General features: G+C 52.0%; 2 protein-coding genes across 5 annotated transcripts; one reads left to right on the top strand and one right to left on the bottom strand.

Annotated features, from left to right (window-relative positions):
• Positions 1–126: 126 nt before the first annotated feature.
• NCBP2AS2 (NCBP2 antisense 2 (head to head)) lies at positions 127–998 on the top strand. The gene has a single exon (XM_084800923.1). The coding sequence runs from the start codon at positions 131–133 to the stop codon at positions 428–430; it is 300 nt and encodes a 99-aa protein (XP_084657049.1). The 5' UTR covers positions 127–130; the 3' UTR covers positions 431–998.
• Positions 999–2,101: 1,103 nt separating this feature from the next.
• Positions 2,102–18,728, bottom strand: PIGZ (phosphatidylinositol glycan anchor biosynthesis class Z). 4 transcript variants are annotated; one of them, XM_084800914.1, is made up of 4 exons: positions 17,085–18,728; positions 15,863–16,029; positions 6,119–6,279; positions 2,102–4,059 (listed from the first exon to the last, which is right to left on the bottom strand). In XM_084800914.1, the coding sequence occupies exons 3-4, from the start codon at positions 6,234–6,236 to the stop codon at positions 2,504–2,506; spliced, it is 1,674 nt and encodes a 557-aa protein (XP_084657040.1). In that variant the 5' UTR covers positions 6,237–6,279; positions 15,863–16,029; positions 17,085–18,728; the 3' UTR covers positions 2,102–2,503. The 4 variants fall into 4 exon arrangements, with proteins under 4 accessions (XP_084657040.1, XP_084657038.1, XP_084657039.1 ...); XM_084800912.1 differs by lacking the exon at positions 15,863–16,029; XM_084800913.1 differs by lacking the exon at positions 15,863–16,029 and having other exon boundaries at positions 6,119–6,282.
• Between the last annotated feature and the right edge of the window lie 263 nt (positions 18,729–18,991).

An 18,991-nucleotide genomic window follows, 5' to 3' on the forward strand; every position in this document is an offset into this window, starting at 1 on the left:
GTGCACGTAGTCGGGACCAATCCTGGTGCGGCTGTGTCGTCATCATGCAGCGCCTGCTGATCCGTTGTCGGGTGAGGCCGGTCGGAAGGCGAGTACAGCGACCCGAAGGTTCCTGGGCGCTCGGAGAACCATGATCTTCCGGCGGCTGCTGGCAGCCCTGCTACACAACCAGCAGCTGGTGGAGCGGTTGTCCGAGTCGCGGCCCATCCGGCGGGCGGCTCAACTCACGGCCTTCGCGCTGCTGCAGCTGCAACTGCGTGGCCGCGACGCGGCCCGGCATCTGCGCGCCCTCGCGGATCAGCCCCCGGGCTCCCTGCGTCGCCGCGCCGCCCGGTTCAAGGACACTTTCACCCAGGAACTTAACCGCGGCCTCCGGGACCGTCCAGGGCCACCACCAGGTCGGCAGAAGGGCCCGGGCGCCAACGCGTAAGCACGGACTGTACTCTCCCGGGCCGAGGTCACCTACCCTCCCTTCAGTGGTCTACACCCACCTTAGCATTCATCTAGTCATCTGGGGCACCATACGCCGCCGCTTCGAATCCTGACACGGATTGTCAACATGCAGGCGCCTAAGGTCAAAGGGACAGATGCGCGGTAGTCTTGTGACTAGGCCAGACGGAAAGACCCCGAAGCTCCCCAGTGATAAAGAGTCTAGACTAGAACATTACAAATCTGAGAGCCATGGACAAACCTCCGGAAAGCAAGCCTGTTTTCTGCAAACGGGACTGAAGCTGAGTAAATGCTGCTGCATCTGCGTTGGTGCAGGAGAATACTGCACCAGGGAAGATAGTGATGACATGACAACCCCGAGGTTGCCAGAATCTGATTAAATGTGTAAGCTGACTAATAAGTCTGAATGTGGTATTTCTTAGACAAAGTGGAACTCTAGGGACTGTAGGAAAATGCTAATAATAGCACATTAAGCGACTGTGTTGATATTTGCTCTTGGCATTCTGTGTGCTTTGTGATTTAAAATCCCATACATGTGAAGAACTGAAGGCCACTTTTCTTTTTCTGTGTTTTTTTCGAGACAGGGTTTCTCTGTGTAGCCCTGGCTGTCCTGGACTTACTTTATATACCAGGCTGGCCTCGAACTCGGAGATCTGCTTGCCTCTGCCTCCCACCAGAGTGTTGGGATTACAGGCGTGGGCCACCACGCCCAGCTCATGGAGGCCATTTTTCAAGTAAATCAAAGCCTTGCAGAGTGAGGTGAGCCCAGGCTTGTGACCTGGCCTATGTTCTTCCCACCCTACCTCACCTCCGAGACAGGGTTTCTCTGTGTAGCCTTGGCTGTCCTGGACTCACTTTGTAGACCAGGCTGGCCTTGAACTCACAGCTATCCACCTGCCTCTGCCTCCCAAGTGTCGGGATTAAAGGTGTGCGCCACCACGCCTGGCTCAGAGCCTGCGTTCTCTACTCTTTGCATCATTTACTCTGCTCAGGGACAGCCTTTTCCATCACCACTAAACAGTAAGGTCCCTGATATCATGGCCTGTAATGCTTGGTGTCCTCGTCCCCATTTTGAGGGTCTAGGGTACTCACGATGGTCAGCTATTTGAACTGTGATTAGTAACCCAGACATATCCTGCCCTGTCATTTTGAGACTCCTGGCTTAATTTCTACACCTGTCTAAGCCACTCAGTTAATTTTAGCATCTAGACGGCTTGAAGCTATCGGAAAAGGTTTCAGACTGGGTACCAGCAGTCTGGGTTCTCAGTTCCCACTGGGACAGGCTAAGGGGGCCTCGCAGCATGCTGAGACGCTTCCTTATTCCAGGAGAATTTTTTTTCTTGGTGCTGGGGATCATGCCTACAGCCTTGAGCAGGCTAACCAGGCCCTCTACCCCTGAGCTGTATCACCCAGCCTTTGAGACGATGGCCAGAGAATTCCACCACTGCTCAAGAAGAGGTTAAGGAGGTATTTTCTAAAACGGTTCGTTTTGGTAGGACCCAAACACTGAGTCCACAGGCACCAAAGCCACATGAAGGATAACACAACTACAGCTGCCATGTTAAAAAGCCTTGTAGATGCGTGTCTATCAAACTAGGGGGCATGTGCTATGGGCTCCAGGAATGACAGTGGTCTTCAGATTCCCCTCCTATGTGTTGTAAGATTGGGTGGAAGCTTTAATCAAAGGACTAAAGGAAAACAAAGGATTATAATGGTAGCAAGAAGCCAGGCACTGTGGAAAGTTTGGGAGGGGTCGCTCAGGAACGTCGTCAGCAGTTCATTGTGTCCTTCATAACCAGGTGCTACCATATATTTTAAACATTACAGCGATTGGAAGTAACTGCGTTAAAAACAGGCAGGTGCAGGTGGTTATGCTAGGTTTCCTTGGGGACCTTGGCATCGGGGACTGTGACTGGTCATATCTTTGGTGTCTAAGGGAAAGGGAATGTGGGCTCACCTAAAACAACCACCTCTGTGCCCGCAAGAGACAGCAGTAGGAGTCTTGTTCCAGTGTCCAGCCCGGAAGCCTGCGGAGAAGGTGGACTGGCACCTTCTATGGCTGAACCTTGGGCTGCTTAGTCCTAACTGGCTTCTCTAGCTCTATGACGTGGAGACTAAGGTCGTTCCTCCAAGCCCCACTGAGCAGGGAGGACAGTGCTGGAGGGTCCTCCAGGGTCAAGTGGGGGAACAAGAGCGTCTCGTTCTTGAGGGGAAAACTGCACTTCTCCAGGGCATGCCTGTTGGTCCCAGGAGTTACTACAAAGAGTCGGCAGAGCTGTGGCCCACCGGCCGGTTGGCAGGCTGGTTGTCTGCTGAAGTCATTCAGGGCTTGGCACAGGACCCAGTCCTCGGCCCCACCCATGTCCACCACCTGCACAGGCGATCCCAAGCCTGAGAGGTGTAGGAGGTGCTGAGGGGGCATGTAGGTGTGGGTGAAGACAAGTGTGTAGTGGGTGCTCGTGCCTGAGAGGGCAGGTGCGTGGACTACCTCCTCCAGGTACTTAAGACCAGGTACCAAACCTCCCTGATGGAGGCAGCCAAAGATGAGGGCACCTAGAGCATTGAAGAGGACCAGGGTACCCTTCCAGGGTATAGGTTGTCTTTGTGGACAGCAAAGCAGGACTAGAGGGACTAGGAGAGGGATCAGAAATCTAGCCTCCTGGTGACTGAAGGCGGATAGCAGGACCAGGGGTATGAAGTACAGGAGAAGGAGGTAAGGCTTGGAGCTAGACAACAGCCCCTGGGCACCCAGCACCCTCATGAGGCCCAGTGGTGCTGATGCAGGGATGCAGCCACGGAGATGTTGCCATGCACCCTGCAGAGCTTGCGCATGCAGTACCCCGAAGAGCAAGAAGCCATTGACTGCCAGGTGGGTGAGCCGTGCATGTGTGCCATGCTTTGCAAGGTTTTGGGGATCCAGGTTGTAGTACAAGAAGTTGACAGGTGTTAGGACAAGGCTCCTGGATCTGGAGAGACTGGAGAAGTACCAGCTGTCTGTGGCTACAAAGAGCACTGCAGCCAGAGTAGCCCCTGGCAGCAGCACCAGGGCCTCCTGGATCAGGGCCTTGGTGCCAAATTCCAAGGCTCTGTGGGTGCCCCAGAGAGAGAGGGGGACCAGAGCGAAGGCTAGAAAGGTTGGCCGATTGAAGAAGCCAGCAGCCACGATCACACCAAGGAGGCAGCTGTGCCACCATGGACCCGGGGTAGGCTTCTTTGACGTGGGACTTCTTGCCACATGAGGGGACACCAGCACCAGCAGCCAGGTGAAGAGCAGTCCCTCGATGGTGTTAGAGAAGGTTCTTGTGTAGAAAACCAGGGTGACATAGGAACCGGACAGCAGGCACAAGGCATTCCAACGGTCTGCCCCCCACAGTGGGGCCAGATCGTACATAGCCCAGTCCAGAGCAAAGGAAAATGCAGTGAGGAGGAATCGGGGCCCCACCAGCAGCGTGTAGGCACTCACCACACCGGGCCAGGGCCCCAGCTCTTCCCAGAGCCTGAACAACCAGAAGGTAGAGCCAGAGGTCAGCAGTGGGAAGACCACAGTGCGACAGGAGCTGCTGGGGTAAAATTCCCAGGGCCGGGAAGCCTGCACACCCAGGATGTCCTCTGCAGAGAGAGAGGCAGGGGTGAGCCAGTTCCAAGCTTAGACAGCTAGTGCTGCTTAAGAGTTCTGGGTTGGCAGGAGGATTGCGAGGCCCCCTAGTGGACACTTCCAGCACAACCCCTGGGATGGCACAGCTTGGGTTTCAGTGCTTTGACTAAACTGCTTTACCTCGGAGTCTCAAGTGGCCTGTCCTTTCTTCCGCAGCTCTCTACCAGCAGAGAGCCTCCACATGGATGCAGAAGAGACAGGCAAAGACGCAAAGCAGGAGAAGGATTTTATGTGTTGCAGCTGGTTTAAGGATGAAGGGGGGAAAAAAAGGAAAGAAAAAAGGATGAAGGGGGCTACGGACGACCACACAGGATGGGAAGAAGAAATTTGGTCCCGTAAGTGAAGTAAATTCAATTCTGCCTGCAAGAATGAGGTTGGAAGCGAGGTATGAAGGCATCAGGCATTTAAGGCTGTATGGTGAGTCTGAGACGAGCCTACACCACGTGAAGGAGACCCATCTCAACTTCAGGAAAGAGGTCTGAAATGTTCAACTTACGGTTCAGATCTGCCTGTTGAGCCCTGCGGCAGGGTTAGGTGGAGGTTTCCCAGGCTGTCTTTCCTGTCCTCAAGCTGAGGGTGCTGGTGGCCACTTGTGACATTTGAGGCGTTAAGTCAGGAGGACGGCTAAAAGTTCAAGGTCAGCCTGGGCTACACAGTGAGTTTAAGGCCAGCCTTAACTGTATAGAGAGCAAGCTCACAAGAGCGAGAAAAGCAAAACGAAGCAAGCGTCTTTGGACCTTTCTCCTGTAGTCTGTTCGCTCGTAACGTGGCCAGATATTCCCCAGCTGTTTTGGTAGCTAGGCGTGACCAGTGGGATAGAAGTGTATAACAGTGCCAGGTGTGTGTGATGCCTCCCAGTAGTCAGGCTTGCTTGGGGTATTGTCATGAGCTTAAAAGTAAGCCTGGGCTGTAGTGTGAGTCCTGTCTCAAAAAAAAAAAAATGCTTGCCCATCCTCAGCCCAGCATAAGCTAGGCGTGGTGGTACCTGCCAATGATCACAGCACTCCAGAAGGGGGAGGCAGAGAATCAAGAGTTCATGGCCACAGTCAGTTCAAAGCCAGCCTGGGCTGCATGAGACCTTGCCTCAAAAAATTAAAAGAGGGTGGGCCTAGAATGGTGGCAATATGCCTTTAATCCCTGACTCAGGAGGCAGAATTAAGAGGATCTCACTGAGTTTGAGGCCAGCGTGGTCTACGTAGTGAGCTGCAGGAAAGCCAAGCTTCATAAAGAGACCCTGTCTTTTAAAACAAAAAGGAGAAGAAAAAAAAAGAAAAGAAAAAAGTGTGTGTGTGTGATTAATAAGGATGGTCATTTATTTATTTATTTACTTTGTTTTGTTTTGTTTTTTCTTTTTTTGTTGTTGTTTTGGTTTTTTGGTTTTTCAAGACAGGGTTTCTCTGTGTAACCTTGGATGTCCAAGACTCCCTTTGTAGACCAAGCTGGCCTCAAACTCACAGCGATCCACCTGCCTCTGCCTCCTAAGTGCTGGGACTAAAGGCATGCACCACCACACTCAGCTTTATTTATTTATTTTGGTTTTTTGAGACAGGGTTTCTCTGTGTTTCCTTGGCTGTCTGGCTTTGTAGACCAAGCTGGCCTCAAATTCACAGAGATCCGCCTGCCTCTGCCTCCGGAGTGCTGGGATGAAAGGCCTGCGCCACCATCACGCCCAGCTCACATGAAACAACTTTATGTCATGTCACACCCTGAGTAAGCTTCCCTGGCCGCTGCAAAAGCTCAGCCGCTAAAGGCTAAAGTTCAAGTGCAGCGAAACCGCCACTGTGAGTGAGTGACCTGTTGGCCCGAGCAGGAAAGCACGGGAATGGCTGGTGTTTTCCTTACCATCGTCCAGAAGGCCAGGGACGCGTCAGTTCCCTACTGCAAATTCTAATCCGAGAGAGGCTGCAACGTTGCCTGGCCACGCAGACCCACATGCTTCCTTCCCCACCCAATACCAGCTGCCACCACCAGCCTTAGTAACAGCACGTGGGGGGGAGGGGGGGCGGGGTTTACCTGCCATGACCTCCGGCGACTGGAAGAACTCATCAGGGTGTATGTAGCCAGTCTGGGGAAGGAGACACCACAAGACTCGAAGCAGGCCGAGGCTACCCCAAATCACCCTGGCTGCCATCTTTACGTCAGACTGTCACAGGTGCCACTCTGGAGGTCAACATCTGCTGGGAGTGACATCTGGTAGTTATTATAACACGGACCGTACCACACACTATCTGAAGATACTCAAGATGTGACTGGTACACATCTGTGACCCCCATCATCTGAGAGAGAGGTTGACAGGTTGATGCAGAAAGATTTCAAGTTCCAGGCTAGCTTGGAGTGTGTGGGAGATGCAATCTCAAAACAAACAAACAAAAAAGACACAGTAGTGTGCCCAGTAATCTTAGCATTCAGGCAGACGCAGAAAGATCAGGTAAAAACAAACATTATGGCTCTTTCTTTTTCTTTTTGTTTGTTTGTTTGTTTGTTTGTTTTTTGAGACAGGGTTTCTCTGTGTAGCCTTGGCTGTCCTGGACTTGCTTTGTAGTCCAGGCTGGCCTTGAATTCACAGAGATCCGCCTGCCTCTGTCTCCAGAGTGCTGGGATTAAAGGCGTGCGCCACCATGCCCAACTGTTGTGTTTTGTTTTTTTAACATTATGGTTAAAATGAATGTTAGGGGTTGCTCCTGCAGAGGATCCAGGCTGGATTCCCAGCACTCACAGGATGGCTAACAACCACCTATAACTCCAGGCTCAGAGGACCTAACAACCTGTTCTGACTTCTTTCAGCACCAGGCATGCAGGGGGTACACAGTACATACATTGAAAGAGAAAAATAGGGTTAAGACAACAAGGTTGGTAAACTGAGGGAGCTAAATGAGAGGGTTTGTATAAGGCAGACTAGATAGGAAGGGCCGGGCTCTACCCAGCAGGCACTGGAGGGATCCCAGAAAGGGCTCCGCCCAACCCCACCACCAGGAACAGGCACTATGTCACTGCCCTCTCCCGAGGAAACTCTCAGCTTTGGGGGTGGTTACTCCCTTTGCCTTTTCCATAGTCAGCTTCTCAACATCACGGCTTGTTGCACCCTTACACATATTCCTATGATTGTCTCAGCCTGAACTGTGGGGAAGGATAGTTTCTAAGAAAACCTCCATCTCTTTGAGGATGCAGCCTCTGCCACCCCCGCCCCCGAGCCCCAGTGATGGATGAGGGGAGGAGCTACTACTGCATACCCAGATCTGCACATCCTAGTAGTAGAGGCAGCTCTTTGTGGGTTCTGGGCTGGGCCTGCCCTCCACACTGGGTACTATGTTTCCTTTCTGCTTTCTCCCTCTGCTTGTGTCCCCACATGAATTCTTTTTTTGTTTGTTTGGTTTTTTTGTTTTTTCGAAACAGGGTTTCTCTGTGTAGCCTTGGCCATCCTGGACTCACTTTGTAGACCAGGCTGGCCTCGAACTCACAGCGATCCACCTGCCTCTCCCGAGTGCTGGGATTAAAGGTGTGCGCCACCACGCCCGGCGAATTCTTTTTTTTTTTTTTTAGTTATTATTATGTATACAGTACTCCACCTACACGTACACCTGCAGGCTAGAAGAGGGCACCAGATCTATTATAGATGGTTGTGAGCCACCATGTGATTGCCAGGAATTGAACTCAGGACCTCTAGAAAAGCAGCCGATGCTCTTAACCACTGAGCCATCTCTCCAGCCCCCACATGAATTCTTTAGGACTAAGGCTGCCACAGCCATTGGGATTGGAGGGAATTTGGGAGGAGGTCATTCCCCGCTCCCCCCCCCCCCGACCTGCCCAAGGAATAAAATGAGTGGTCAGGGAAGAATGGATTTGCTCTCCTCCCTCCCTCCCTCTCTCTCCCTCTCCCCCCTCCCTTTTGCCCTCCATCCCTCTCTCTCTCTCTCTCCCCTGAGACCCTGAGAAAGACAAGGCCTTGCTGTGTAACCCTGGCTACTTTTGGCACTCACTATGTAGAGCAGGCTGGCCTTGAACTCACAGACATCACAGATACTCCCCCTGATTCGGCCTTCCTTCTGAGTGCTGGGCTCTGCTCTCTCCTCTTGAGCTGGGCACCTACTGTCTCATGCCCTCAGGCTTTGGGACTTCTGCTCCTCGGCCTTTAGACTGTGGCTCTTAAACCAGCACTGCCATCTTGTTTGGACCCAGGTCCTTAGGCCTTAGTATTAGATTTGGAGGTTCCACTGTAGGCTCCCTCATTCTTCAGACTGCTTCTTAGTCTTCATAATTATGATCCAGTCCCCATAACAAGTAGCAAGGCCTTCTCTCATGGTTCACTCTTGTTCAGTTTTGGGGTTTTTTGTTTGTTTGTTTGTTTTGGTTTGTTTGTTTGTTTGCTTGCTTGCTTGCTTTGTTTTCGAGACAGGGTTTCCCCTGTGTAGCCTTGGCTGTCCTGAACTGCTTTGTAGACCAGGCTGGCCTCAAACTCACAGAGATCTGCCTGCCTCTGCCTTCTGGGTGCTGGGATTAAAGGTGTGCGCCACCATGCCCAGATCTTGTTCAGTCTTAAACATGATGCATGCTGACTCTGGTATTTGTAGTAGGACTGGGGAGCTCTACACAGCCACCCTCTGATCACCGGCTGTAGCTGCCAACCAGCATGGCACTGGTTTTTGTTTTTGTTCTTTTTGATTTTTGATTTTTTTTTCGAGACAGAGTCTCTCTGTATTAGCCTTGGCTGTCCTGGACTCACTTTGTAGATCAGGCTGGCCTTGAACTCACAGTGATTCGCCTGTCTCTGCCTCCCAAGTGCTGGGATTAAACGCCAACCAGCATGGCACTGGTTTTTGAATTTCTGAAGACTTGGGACCCCCAATGGGCCCCAGCCACACGTTCCTAACTTCTACACGCTGGGTTTGGTTTTGTTTTATCAAGACTTGTTCCAACTCTGTACCTCAGGATTATCTGGAACATACTAGGTAGCTGGAAATAGTAGGTGTGCCTGCTGCATTTGACATAAGGCTGACAAGTAAAAACATTTGTGCAGACAAAGCAAAGAAAATGGGACTGAAAAGAAGAGAAAATGGGACAGGTTGACCAGTTGGTGGAACCCCTGGGACCAGGAATAAAGTCTCCAAAGGAAAGGCAATCGATACCTATAAGAAGTTGCAGTTAATTTTGCCAAAGGCCTGGCTGATCCACAAAGTCTCTGCAAAGCACAGCAAAGGCCTGTTGACAAGACGCAGCTGCTAGAAATCATCACGATCTCCGCCGTGGCTGTAGGTCTCAAGCAGGTGAAGGTCATCACTGTGGTCAAGGATGCCCTCGGCTTCTACACCACCCGGCGTCTTGTTCCCATGATGTCTGAAGTCATTCGCATCCTCCAGGAAGGAGCTGACCCTGAGAAGCTGTACGTTTTGACCACAGGCTTTGGCTTTCCTGTGGGCACTGCCCCCCATGGTCGATGGGAGTAGGTGTGGATGTGGCGCAGCATGCATCAGAAGATCTAGGCAAAGCCTTTGGGGAGCTGTTTGGAGGTGGCAGCGTAGAACTGCTGAAGCAGATGGTCTAAAAGGGCTTCTTGGGTCCCAAGTCTGGGAAGGGCTTTTACAACTATCAGGAAGGGTCAAAGAGTAAGAGCTTGAATTCTGAAATGGATAGGCTGTTGGCAAGCCTGCGGGTGCCTGCAAGGTCTCTGCTGACGAAGACATGCAATACCATGTGATAACATGAGGCAGTCCTGTGCCTACAGGAAGGGATCCTAGCCACCTGTAGGCTCAATTTTTCTTGTTTTGTTTTGTTTCCAGACAGGGTTTCTCTGTGTAGCCTTGGCTGTCCTGGACTCGCTTTGTAGACCAGGCTGGCCTCAAACTCACAGCGATCTGCTTGCCTCTGCCTCCCGAGTGCTGGGATTAAAGGCATGCGCCACCACGCCTGGCTTAGGCTCAATTTTCTTAACAATTATATTTTATTATGAACTTTTAAAAATGAGTGTACGTCCCTTATAACCTGACTAACCTAAATAAGAGGAAAAGGAGATTACAAAAAACAAGAATGAAACCTGGGTGTCAGTTCCTAGGAACTAATTCTCCTGGCGTCGTCAGCAGGATTTCAGCAGACCAGCAAGTCCACCAAAGTTGCTGCTGGAACCTGGAGCCTCAGCCGAAGTCTAAAGCCTTGAAGCCTTCCCTGGAGCAGTTCTCTTTAGGAGCCTCTTGAAGTACAGGGATGAACAGCCAAAAACCAAGTCCCAACCAAAAGCCCCCAGCCTCCTGTTTTGGATATATATATATGTATGTATGTATGTATGTATGTATGTATGTATGTATGTATGTATATATGTATGTCCTCTCATTCTGTTCAAGGATGTTTTTCACCAAACTCCCCCACCAAGTAGTTTGACTTCTAAGTGGAAACACATCCTGCTCCCTCACATCTAAGTGGTAAACATCCTGCTCTCTTCCCCATCTCATACTTGGGATCAACACAAAAACAGGTTTATCTCCCCTTCACAGGCTGACCTCCCACTCACAGCAATTCTTGCTGCAGGCCTGAGCTACCATGTTCTGTTTTAGGGGCAGGAGGGGCAGGGGATGTGTGTGGTGGGGACTGAACCCAGGGCCTTGCGCATGCGCAGCAAGTGCTTTAACACCATGCACCAACTCTTGTTCTGCAACCTTGGCTGCCCTTGAATTCAGAGTGATCCTCCTGCCTCGGGCTCGCAGTTGCTAGGATTGCCACCAGATAGATCCAGCTACAAATTGCACACTCTGTAAGGGATAAGGGCTGGGGTTTGGTTTGGTGCACTGTGTATTCAGATGCTGGTTTCTGTGCCTCAAGAGCAGATTGCAGTCCAGACGTGGACATTGTAATGACTAACATTGTGTGAAGAATGCTCCTCAGATCTCTGATTGGTTAATTAAAGGCTGAACAGCACGATGACTGGGCAGAGGAGATAGGAAAGCTGGACCTTCTGATCCAGTGAGAGGTCTCAGGAAATGACTTGGGGGGAGGGGAGAGAGAGAGAGAGTGCAGGGAGGAAGGAGGAGGAGGTCGCCATGGGGCAGGGTGGACCATAAGCACGTGGCCAAGAGAACTTCACGCTCAAGACAGGCAGCTATATCAGAAACATCCCAAGTGAGCTGGTTGCGGTGGCTCACGACTTTAATCCCAGCACTCGGGGTGGGGGTGGGGTGGGGGCAAAGGCAGCCTGGTCTACACATTGAGTCCAGGACAGCCAGCCAAGGCTAAACGGAGAACCCGTTTTGAAAAACAAACAAACAAACAAACAAACAAAAACTCAACAGCAACAACACAAAACGCAAATGGGACTAATGGGCAAGTAATATTGGGGCACATGGGTGGGAAATAGCAAAATAGCATAGAGGGTTAATATCTGCCTCAGTTCTACTGATTTAAAGCTTATTGAATAAATATGTCTCTGTCTCATTTACTTGGGGATAAGCGGGAGAGGAAAACCCCTTTTAAATTTGTTTTCTACAGATGGGAAAAATAATAAAGCGAGAAGCTGAGCCTACTGCATGATGGACGTATACACATCAGCGACATCTCTGGTGAAAACAAATTCACCAGGACTGTTAAGAACACGGAGCTCTAGCCGGGCGTGGTGGCACACACTTTTATCTCAGCACTCGGGAGGCAGAGGCAGGTGGATTGCTACACAGAGAAACCCTGTCTCGAAAATCGCCCCCCCACCACAAAAAAAAAAAAAGAACACGGATCTCCAGGCTGCCCTGCCTTGTTGTAAGAACAACCTGGGTCCTTCAGGGACAGAAGAAATTCAGCTAGAGGACGCTCGTCCACTTCCAAGAAGCTTGTGCCCCTTTTCCAAGTGACAGCCCTTGGAATGTCCACTAAGAACTACACCTGCTCTTTCCATCATCACCAGTGTTCAGACATGTGGCTTGGGATTTGATACTGTGATAATACCATCAACTTGGTCCCAGAACCTTTAATTACTCAGGCAGTGAGTCTCCGCATTGCTTTTGGGGACTGTCTTGATTGCATGAACTCATGTGTGGAGACCATCTGCCCACTTTGGGTGGCGCCATTCCCTTGGCTGAGATCCTTTAGCCTACACGCGGAGGACGGGAACTGAGCGGTGACGGCATACATCGCTCCCCACTTTCTGGTTGTAAATGCAACTTGAACAGTTGTTTCAAGTTTCCGCAGGCCTGACTTCCCCCACCACACTCTACCCTTGAGCCACGATGGACCCTTTCTCTGTTAAACTGCTTTTACTTTTTGTATATAACTTTTGGGGTGGGGGGGGCAGGGTTTCTCTGTGTAGCCTTGGCTGTCCTGGACTCACTTTGTAGAGCAGGCTGGCCTCGAACTCACATCGATCCACCTGCCTCTGCCTCCCAAAGGATGGGATTAAAGGTGTGCGCCACCACGCCAGGCCACAGCAACTCTTATAAAGAAAACATTTAACTGGGGCTGGCTTACAGCTGAGAGGTGGGAAGCATGGTTGCATGCAGGCAGAGGTGGGGCTTGAGAAGGAGCCGAGAGCTCTACATTTTGATCCTAAGACAGCGGGAAGAGAACTGGTTTGAGCCTCTCAGATCTCAATGCCTCCTAGTCACACACCTCCTAACTGTGGCAGTCCCTATGCGCCTACAGAAGTGGGGGGGTGGCAGATGGGGGGCTCGGGGGCCATTTTCCTTTCAAACTATCACAATGAGGTTCTGGGTTTGGTCTTGAGCCACCCCAGACTTCCAGCTACAGTAAACAAAGGCGTCAAAGCTTCCAGGCTGTTTTTATGGCTTCATCTTGTTGAGATTGAAGACCACAGCTGTTGTTCCTTCTTATCCTCATCCTCCGTTTTTTCCTCGGCTTCCTGTTCCTTCTCCTGCTTCTCCCCACTTCCTCTTTCTCTTCCCAGGGCCGTTAGCGGGCTAGACACTGAGCCAGACTCCCAGCTCCACCCCCTCCTCTGCTTAGCCTACCCAATAGCAGCCAATCAGGCTCTTCCTTCACTGCGTCGCTCCGTGGCAAGCCTTTGTGTGTCTCTGCTGCCTTTACCACTGGAAGCGGAGTCATCGGTGCCTTATTTTATATTTATTTATTTATTTATTTTTGGTTTTGGTTTTTCCAGACAGGGTTTCTCTGTGTAGCCTTTGCTGTCCTGGACTCACTTTGTAAACCAGGCTGGCCTCGAACTCACAGAGATACGACGCCTCCCAGGGTTGGGATTAAAGGTGTGCGCCACCACACCTGGCCCGGTGCCCTATTTTTTGAGGGAGAATCTTGAATTCTGCCTGGCCTGCCTTGAACTCATGAGCCGCCTGCCTCCAGAACGCTGGCTTACTGTCATTCTGGCCTATAAAACCTAGTCAGCTAAGAGAACCAATTCCCAACAAGTCCCTTTAGAAAACTCCTTAAGCTTCTGTTCCTCTCTAGAGCCTGGTGGCGCACACTTGAGCTGAGGCAGGAGGATTGTAAATTTGAGGCCAACTGGTCTCATGGAGATGTCATGAGGGCTCATTATATTTGCTTTATTTGGTCACTATCCTTGGTGTTTGGGCCACTTTTCCTCCTTCCACTAACACCTGAGCTACACCCTGGAGTTACCCTGGACAACTTATGACCACCTGCCTCCAACCAAATGGTTAAAAAAAAAAAATCTTATTTATTTATTATTGATACAGTACTCTGCCCCCATGCAGGCCAGAAGAGGGCACCAGATCTCATTATAGATAGTTGTGAGCCATCATGTGGTTGCTGGGAATTGAACTCAGGATTAGCCTCTGAGCCACCTCTCCAACCCCACCAATTGGCTTTTTGAGGGTCTGTGGTGTAGCTTGGTGACACTTGCCTACCAAACACAAGACCCCAGGTCTAACCCTAGAACCACAGAGTTCTGTTCTAGATCTACTGTACCCAAATCTGCTCTATGGTGGAGAATCACAAGCATGGGGAATGTCTGTTCAGACTTACTGTGAGGGCCCTCCGTGACAGGGACCACTGGACACATCTGGATCCGGGAAGTGGCTGGAGGCAGTTCCTCGGCAGAACTGAAGCTGCAGAGGGAACTGGTTCCTCCTTTGAGTTTTTGTTTTGTTTTGTTTTTGGTTTTTTGAGACAAGCTCTTATCATGTAACTCAAACTGTCACTGAAGTCAAGGTGTTGCCCAGGCTAGCCCCAGAACTCCCGGTCTTTCTGTCTCAGCGTTCTGGGTGCTGGAGTCAAAGCAGCCGTGCATCAGTTCTTGGCGACAGCTGGCTCAACAGGACCTCAGCTCTGGCCCTTTTGCTCCTCACCGGTCACTCCACCCTAACAACTTTGCCTTAGTCATCCCTTGGATGCGTTTTCCGTTCTTCCTCAGCCCTGGAGAGGACCATGCAGGACTTTGGGTGGCTGAAGCCCCAGCGTTGGTTGCCTGTACTGAACTCAGCCTTCCACGTCACTGCACAGCACACAGCTGTGTGTGAGGCAGAAGATGCTGTAGTGAGCCACAGCTGACCGTGCCTGTCCACACTCTTTGCCTTCACCCCTCCGCTCCCTTCTCCCCTGGCTGTGCTCGCCTCCCAGCGGTAGCTACAGAGATGATCTCTGAGCTCAGGGGTTGGGCATAGTCCAGAGCCTAGATTGCCTCCTTCAAGCTCCTCTTTGAGGCAAGAAATTGGTGCTCTAGCCACACCAGTCCTTTATTGTGTAGCTCTTCTATTCTGGACCATTCCAAAGGTTTTTCATTTTCTTTTTTCTGACCGTTGCTGGCATGGCTTGTCCTACTGAGCGTGGAGGTTCAAGGCAGCTGTCGCATCAAGCAGCTTGGGAGTTCAAGTCCCTACCCTGCCACTTGCTGGTGGTAAAACAGCGTTCAGTCTCAAGCCCTCCAATTCATATCTCAGCTATAAATGGGCGCCTACCTTAGCATTGATGTTTGTGGGGGAGATAAAATAAGGCAGGTGTAACAAGTAGTCGACTTCAATATCCAGTTTGCTTTCAACTCTCTTAGCCGGCTTGCAAAGCCCCAGTGTGGAATTCTGCCCCCTCCCTGCACTTCGCCAGTTGCCAGCTATGCCTTTGCCCTACTGAGCTAAGATTCCCCCCAGGGTTAGGATCCACTGGGATAGACCTCGTCCAGAATCCAGTGTAGGTGGACCCTCTGAGATCATCTACCAAGGAAAACAGGCGGTCCTCAGGAGAAGCTGGCAAGATGGGACACTCTCTGCCACAAGTGTCAGAATCTCAAGACCTTTTACACAGCCCTCAGCGACTCCCAAGTGGTCTTTGCCGTCCTGGGGCAGACATATAAGGGGGCGGAGCTAACTCATGGGGGCGTGGCAAATGGCCCAACCCGGGTTAGCCTCCGGGTTCACCTCAAGGGAACACACACATCTGCCCTGAGCTCCAGTCCACATCCTGTGTCTCCCTCAGCCATCGGGAGAGCAGGGGAACATGTTGGGTTCAAGGGACCGCTTCCAGAATGTGGAGATGAGACTGTGGGGCGGGGGAGTGGGCGCGATGACAAAAAAGATGGGGACTACCGGCACAGGGAGAGACCATGTCTGTGACAGGGGTAGGCAAGCGGGAACCACAGCGCGTGGCACAAGGGGTGGAGGGGTGAGGCTAGGAGAGAGGTCACATCTATGGGACCCGAGAAAAGAGGAAGCGAGAGACTGCCCCCCCCCTCACCCCGCTAAGTCAGAGGCCTGAGTCTGCTTCCTGGTGCCAAGTGTTTCTCGGATGCCCGATGTGTGTGTAGCACCGTACCTGCTCTAGGGGCTGCAGTTGTGTGTGGCTCAGTCCAAGCAAAGTCCCTACCTTCAAACTGAAGCTTCTGGCTCCCTGTTAACGGCAAGTGTGGAGGTCCTTAGAAGTGCATCCTCCCGGATGTAGCGGATGTAGCGTTTGGAGGAATGCCGCGGGAGAAGGGCCCCAATGCGACCACCCTATGCTCCTGCTCCTTTAAGGCCAAGAATTCCATCAGTCTTCAGGGTTCATATCGAGCATCCATCGAATGAGAGAATAACTCCCCTAAGTCCATTTTCCACACTCACCCTCACTTTAACCCTGAGCTACGCAGAGTTTTCTACCTTTAAAGCTTTTTGCAAGAGCTAGGTCGGCTGCCTCCTCCTTTCGGTTGCCAGAAGGGAACACGAAATGCAACATCCAGCGGTAAACACATCCGAAGGCGGGTGGGGGAAAGCCAGGTGTCGCTATTGACTGGGGCGTACATAGCATTTAACTGAGTCAGCATCTCCTCGCAGGTCCAGGCCGTATAATGAAAACTCCACTTTGTACCACGAAGATTCAAGGCCCTGGCCACCCGCCCCGTCTGGACAGCGCTTCTCAATAGTTTGAGGTAAAGATGCCTGGAGGCCGGCGGGGCGGGCGCGGGCGGGGAATGTTCTTTTGAGGGAAAGCAGCAACAGTCCTTGCCAGGATGATGCGGTTGCAAAGACCCTCCATGCCCTCCAACAAGAAAGCTTTGCACTGGCCCGCAGGGTCCCCTTCTCCTGTCCTTGCCCCCAATGGGACCCCTAGGTCTCATTCTCTTAGCGGCAAAGGCAGGCTTGGCTTTCCTAGCTAAAATGAGGGGATTCTCTCGGTGCCCACAGACCTCTTCTTTCTCAACACTTTGCAGCATTTTAAAGTTTTAGTCCCACGGGGACCTTGGTGCTGCTGTGCTATAGATGGGGACACTGCGACTCAGTGTGGCTGTGGAACCATCCTGCTCCCTCAGGCAAGCCTGGTAACTGGAGAGGACGCAAACCTAGGCCTCTCTGTTCGGGCCCAAAGCCAGTGCCCTAAATTGGAAAGTACCCTGAACCTCCCCTCCCTTGAAAATGTCTTGGTGAGTCCTCTGTCGTTTTCTAGGTGCCCTGCCAGTCCGTGCGTGCGCTCACAGCCTGCAGAGCAGTTTGGGGAAAGCTGCGGACGAGAGCTACATTTTTCCTGCTGGTCTGTGGGCTGCGAGCAAAGCTTAAGGTGGACTGGGTTGCGGGCCCCACTTCACCCTCTTCCCAGGCTGGGGCTGACTCACCCGCACGCTGCCTCTGTGTTGCACCTGCCGCGCTGACTACCTCGGTCGCCGGGACCGGACCGAGAGCCTGCACCCGAGGCCCTAAGGCCCTGCGCCTGCAGGACAGAGGGCTGCAGGGCGGGGTGGGGCGATGGCCTTCACTCTCCACAGCCTGCTTTGGACTTCAACCAGGGAATTAGGCCAAGGGATCAGGCAGAACTCTCTAGGCGGAGCGGAGGATAGGGACAATTGTGCGTGCCGCTCCCCTCGCCCCACCCCCCACGTCCCCAGTCCCGCAGTCTGCAGTGGTCGCGGTGGGGATTCCCGAGGAACTGGCTCCGGGCAGTGACTGACCCTACTTTGTCTATGCTGAGAGTGCATTCTGTCAGCCGCCCCTCTTTGTAAACCTATGCCTGAAAAGCTTCCTCTTTTTTTTTTTTTTTTTTTTTTTTAGTACTAGCACAGTTGCGCGAAAACCTTTCTCGCCATACGTTTTGTTTGCTTATTTTGAGACTGGTTCTCTGTGCCCTGGAACTCTCGCCATTCTCCTGTTCAGCCTCGGGAAAGCTGGATAACAGGAGTGAGCCACCACACCAGCTCTTGGTCACACATCTTTTGCCATTCGAAACAATCAGCCTGTGCTGGTGGGGGTGTGCTCCGTGGTACAGAGGCAGCAATTGCCTAAGGGCGGTCACGCCCTGCTTTCTTGCACAGTTGGACTGGGGAAATGGCCTTTTCACAGCTAGTGCGGGGCTCTCGGGATGCTGAGCGCTCCAGGCAGCTGCGGTGGTCAGTGCCTTCCATACTGACAGGGGTCCTGGCTGTCCCTTTGTGCCTGGCGCAGGCGGGGAAGGGCTACTTCACCCAACAGCCAGCTGGAGTGAGAGCCAAGGGTCGCAGGAGTCCTGCACCCGTTGCAGGGCGGGGGGCTTCCGGGGGCGACAAGCACCGATGCCCTATACGAGGGCCGTGCGCAGAGCGACGCAGTGCGCACCACGCAGGGACGCGTCACTGCCCCCCTCCGCAGATCTATGCACCACTCGGGAGTCCGTCGCTTCCCGGGTCCCTGGAATCCCCGCCTACAGCTGGAGGGGCGTGCAGCCCGCGGGCTGTGACGCTGCCCCCTGGTGGCATAATGCTTCCTAGACCCTGACTCTAACCTGGTAGAGAGGAGGCCTGCTTGCCTCTTCCAAACCCTGATTTTAGAAGGTCTAGATCAGAGTCACCTGCCTGTGCTCCCTCCATGCTCCACAACATGTTCACATTAAACAAACAAACAAGGCAAATAAAACCAAAGAACTGCTATACTGAGATATAATTTGCATACAATAAATGGCAGAAATGTTCAAATTACCATAGTCCCGAGGCTTTTGACAAATGAAACGCTGGGCTAGCTACTGCGCCAGTTCAAGAAAGACCTTTCTTTCTTTCTTTCTTTCTTTCTTTCCTTCCTTCCTTCCTTCCTAGACACGGTTTCTGTTGTTCTCTTGTAGTCTTGGCTATCCTGGACTTGCTTTGTAGACCAGGCTGGCCTTGAACTCACAGAGAGATCTGCTTGCCTCTGCCTCCCGAGTGCTGGGATTTAAAGCCTGCACCACGACCACCTGGCTAAGAAAGACATTTTCATTCCCCCCAAAAGTTCTCTCCTGCCCTCTTTGCAGCCTTTCGTCCTCTTCAACAGTGTCAGAGAGCCGCTGCTCTGATTTCTATTATTGCTCCCAACCCTCGTTGGGGCAGTCAGCCAGTGTTCTCTTGTGCCTGGCTCTTTTCATGGAGTACAATGCCTTTGAAATCCACCCCAGTGGCTGAACACAACAGACTTACTGTCTGCTCTTCTGCTGAGGTCTGTCACTGGACAGAAGCTATATACCTGGCCTTGGCCTGACTGTGCTTCAGGAACTTGGACTCGGATATTTACAATGCCCCGT

Source organism: Acomys minous, assembly GCF_964271855.1.
Source record: "Acomys minous genome assembly, chromosome: 11".
NCBI classification, from domain to species: Eukaryota; Metazoa; Chordata; class Mammalia; order Rodentia; family Muridae; genus Acomys; species Acomys minous.